Source organism: Sphaeroforma arctica, assembly GCF_001186125.1.
Source record: "Sphaeroforma arctica JP610 unplaced genomic scaffold supercont1.3084, whole genome shotgun sequence".
Taxonomy (NCBI): Eukaryota; class Ichthyosporea; order Ichthyophonida; genus Sphaeroforma; species Sphaeroforma arctica.
The window spans coordinates 1-3569 of NW_014037474.1; the positions used below are offsets into that span (position 1 = coordinate 1).

The following is a 3569-nucleotide window of genomic DNA, read 5'->3' on the forward strand; positions in this document are numbered from 1 at the left end:
TGATTTGCCGCAGAATAAGTATATGCCCTCTAACTGTGATATTGTTTACTCTTTGCGTAGGTACGGCATCGCCGCATTCGAGGCAGATAATGTGAGGGGCCATATGTCTGTAATGTATCCACCTGCACCTGTTCCGTTGCCAGTGATGTTGCCTAGCAACGCATACATGTACCCACCCTCTCAGTCCGCAGGCAAGATGAAGCTGGCAATCAGACTATCACAGAGCAGCATACCCACGCACCAACGGAAGGTTGCCATGGATACGGTGACCAGTTCAATAGAGCACTCGCGGAAAGGCCAGGCCCACTCTACTCCAATTGAACGGATATTTGCACCACCACACGGATTTGCACAAGCGCAACTCAGTGCCGCACAAGCACAAGCACAAGCCCAAGCACAAATACAAGCACAGGCGCAGGTGCAGAAGAAACCTGATGGCTCGTTGTTCACACAGCCTCACCCTCAACCCAATGGACCCACAAACGCGCATGTACGCCCGTATCCCCACGGTCCCAATGGAAGCATACCACCCCAGGCAACCACCCTGCCGCAAGGCCCTTTAACACAAACACAGCAGCCATATCCAAACCCACCACTCGTGCAAGCAATGCCACAGAGATATCCCGAGGTATCTGCACCCGTCGGGGCGCCATCACAGCCACATGCACGCGATGGTATAGCCGCTCCCAGGCAGGAGGCAGACAGTACACTGCACGTTCAGCGAAACCACACGGCGGAGAAGCCATCTAGGGCGGACAGCCCCAGCAAACGAACGCTTATGGTGGGCCATTCGGTGGATGTCGGCGCATTTCGCCGTCGACTGTATGCGTCATCGGTATACCAGAACTACAACACATACCTGACCAGTGAGAAGGATGATGCAAGGACACATAACAGCCTACCACCAGGTGTGGCCTACGTTGTGGATGGGGTTATATAGTAATTTGTGTTCATGTACGTGTTTGTATGTATTGTCCATGCGTGGTTTTAGCGGTGTGGCCTACGTTGTGGATGGGGTTGTATAGTAATTTGTGTTCAAGTATGTGTTTGTATGTATTGTCCATGTGGTTTTAGCGGTGTGGCCTACGTTGTGGATGGGGTTGTATAGTAATTTGTGTTCAAGTATGTGTTTGTATGTATTGTCCATGCGTGGTTTTAGCGGTGTGGCACACGTTGTGGATGTGGTTGTATAGCAATTTGTGTTCAAGTATGTGTTTGTATCTACTGTCCATGTGTGGTTGTGCGGAGGTGCGGAGGTGCGGATAATCAAATCTTTGTCTCAGCTTTCGTGCATGTTTCTGTTTCTATATTCATGTGTCAGTGCACATACTATGTTTGGGCGGTGGATTCGAGGCAGCACAGCCGAGGATGCTTCTATATTCGAGGTATAGAGCCTCAGGCACGAGCCGACACGCACCATTATACACACAGCCGACACACACGTTGGTTCACACAGCCGACACACACGTTTATACACACAGCCGACACACGTTTATACACACAGCCGACACGCACGTTTATACACACCGCCGACACACACGATTATACACACAGCCGACACACACGTTTATACACACAGCCGACACACACGTTTATACACACAGGCGACACACACGTTTATACACACAGCCGACACACGTTTAAGCCGACACACACATTTATACACACAGCCGACACACACGTTTATACACACAGCCGACACACACGTTTATACGCACAGCCGACACACACGTTTATACACACAGCCGACACATGTTTATACACACAGCCGACACACGTTTATACACACAGCCGACACACGTTTATACACACAGCCGACACACGTTTATACACACAGCCGACACACATGTTGATACACACAGCCGACACACGTTTATACACACAGCCGACACACACGTTTATACAAACAGGTGTATATGTTCTGTAAATGCACCGTGTGTGCATAGCTCATGCGTGTCGGGGTCTCGTTGTGTATCAATCTCGTCTGCAGTTTGGTACACTTGTGTGCTGCGGTGTGTATGTCGCTCGCTCGCTCCTACAGTGTCCCTGAGACATGTAGACGGCACCTTACGTACCAGCATTGACTGCTTATCGAGTGATTTAGGTACCGCTCAACTTCACGCACTCACGCGCTCCTACCACGCACAGGGAGAACGCCCCAGCTGAAACGCCACCCTGGGCCCATACGTCGACCAGAACCGCCCAAACGCATTCGCTTCTACCAGCTGCAGGCACCGGTGCCCGTCATCCCCGTTCTCAAAACCAACACGCGCGCACTCCGGGCCAAGGCCAAGACCGAACACTTGCCACAGGAAGTGATAGACGCGCAGCACAAACGCCCACTCATCACACTCGGACGACTGGTCATGGCGCTGCAGACACGCTCCCTGTGGGAGACATGGAACGCGCTCAACACGCTGCTGGTGTTTACGAGGGACTTACAACTGCAGGTGGTGCCTGTGCACGAGTGTGATGATTTGTTGGTGTCGCTGGATGGGCTCCTGCGGGAGGCGGTGGAGAAGGTGGTTGCCATGCCAACGGAGCAGACGAAAACCTTGCGCAAGACGATGGCGGGCAGTGTATCGGGTCTGAAGCGAAGTAGCACGCAAACTGCAGGACAGACACCGGATAGTAAATCAAAGGCACACTCCACTGCTTCATCTCAAGGACAAATGAGCAGGAAGCAGAAAAGCAACCACCCCGACACCTTGCTATTAGAGGCTCGTACTATGAGCAAACAAAATAGTTTAAATGGTCCCTATACTCGACCACCCCCAATCGCGCCCACTAGTATGAACTCAGAAACCAAGCCACGCACACAGACAGATGGCCACACTTCCACAGTAGCCGATAGTAACTCGCCCACAAAATCCGCACTACAGACACCCACCACACCTGCGACACGCGCACAAGCATCTCCCACTACACACCCAAACACCCACACTGCCCCGGCCAAAGCGCACCCCTCAGTGCACACACCACCGGTGGCGGCAGCGCGAGAGTGCAATAGACCCAACCGGCATCGCCAGTACGCACCAGACTGTACCGAACAGTGCTGTCTGAGCACGAGCAGTGAAGCCCCGTTTCCATGCCAACGGGACTTTCCCCGCGTACGTGACAACGTACACATGGTGCTGAATGAGCTGGACGATGAACACGCCCAATGGGTGGAGCTGATCAACACCGTGGTCACTATCCTGGCCAATGTTAGCTCGTTTAAAAACATCGCGCCGCGGTTTGCGTACCGACTGACGCTGGTTTCATCGCTGGTGAAGGTCTTGACCGATCGACAGGTGAGTGCCCCTGCTGTTCCTCGTGGTGTGTGGGGGGGTGTTACAAAACCTAAAACCCTAAAACACGTGGTATAGAGTTCTCGAGGGCGAGGGTGGGTTTGCAGGGAGCAGGGACAGTGTATTGTTTTTCTTAGCGGTTCCTGTGTGCGCCATGGAGCTGGATGATGTCTGGGTTTGTCTTTGTGATCTACTCAGTGGTCGGTCATTGTTTGCATACTCACTCCAACCATGTACTGATCTATGCGAGTCTCTGAGACCACAGTTGTTGTGTCAGTC

The 3569-nt window shown here is 52.6% G+C and overlaps 1 protein-coding gene across 1 annotated transcript; it reads left to right on the top strand.

Annotated features, from left to right (window-relative positions):
- Nucleotides 1-22: 22 nt before the first annotated feature.
- Nucleotides 23-3293, top strand: SARC_13267 (hypothetical protein; the record flags this gene model as incomplete). The annotated part of the gene is made up of 2 exons (XM_014292604.1): nt 23-908; nt 2149-3293. Coding segments are annotated over 2 exons (2031 nt in total), but the record flags the coding sequence as incomplete, so codon positions are not given.
- Nucleotides 3294-3569: the final 276 nt, after the last annotated feature.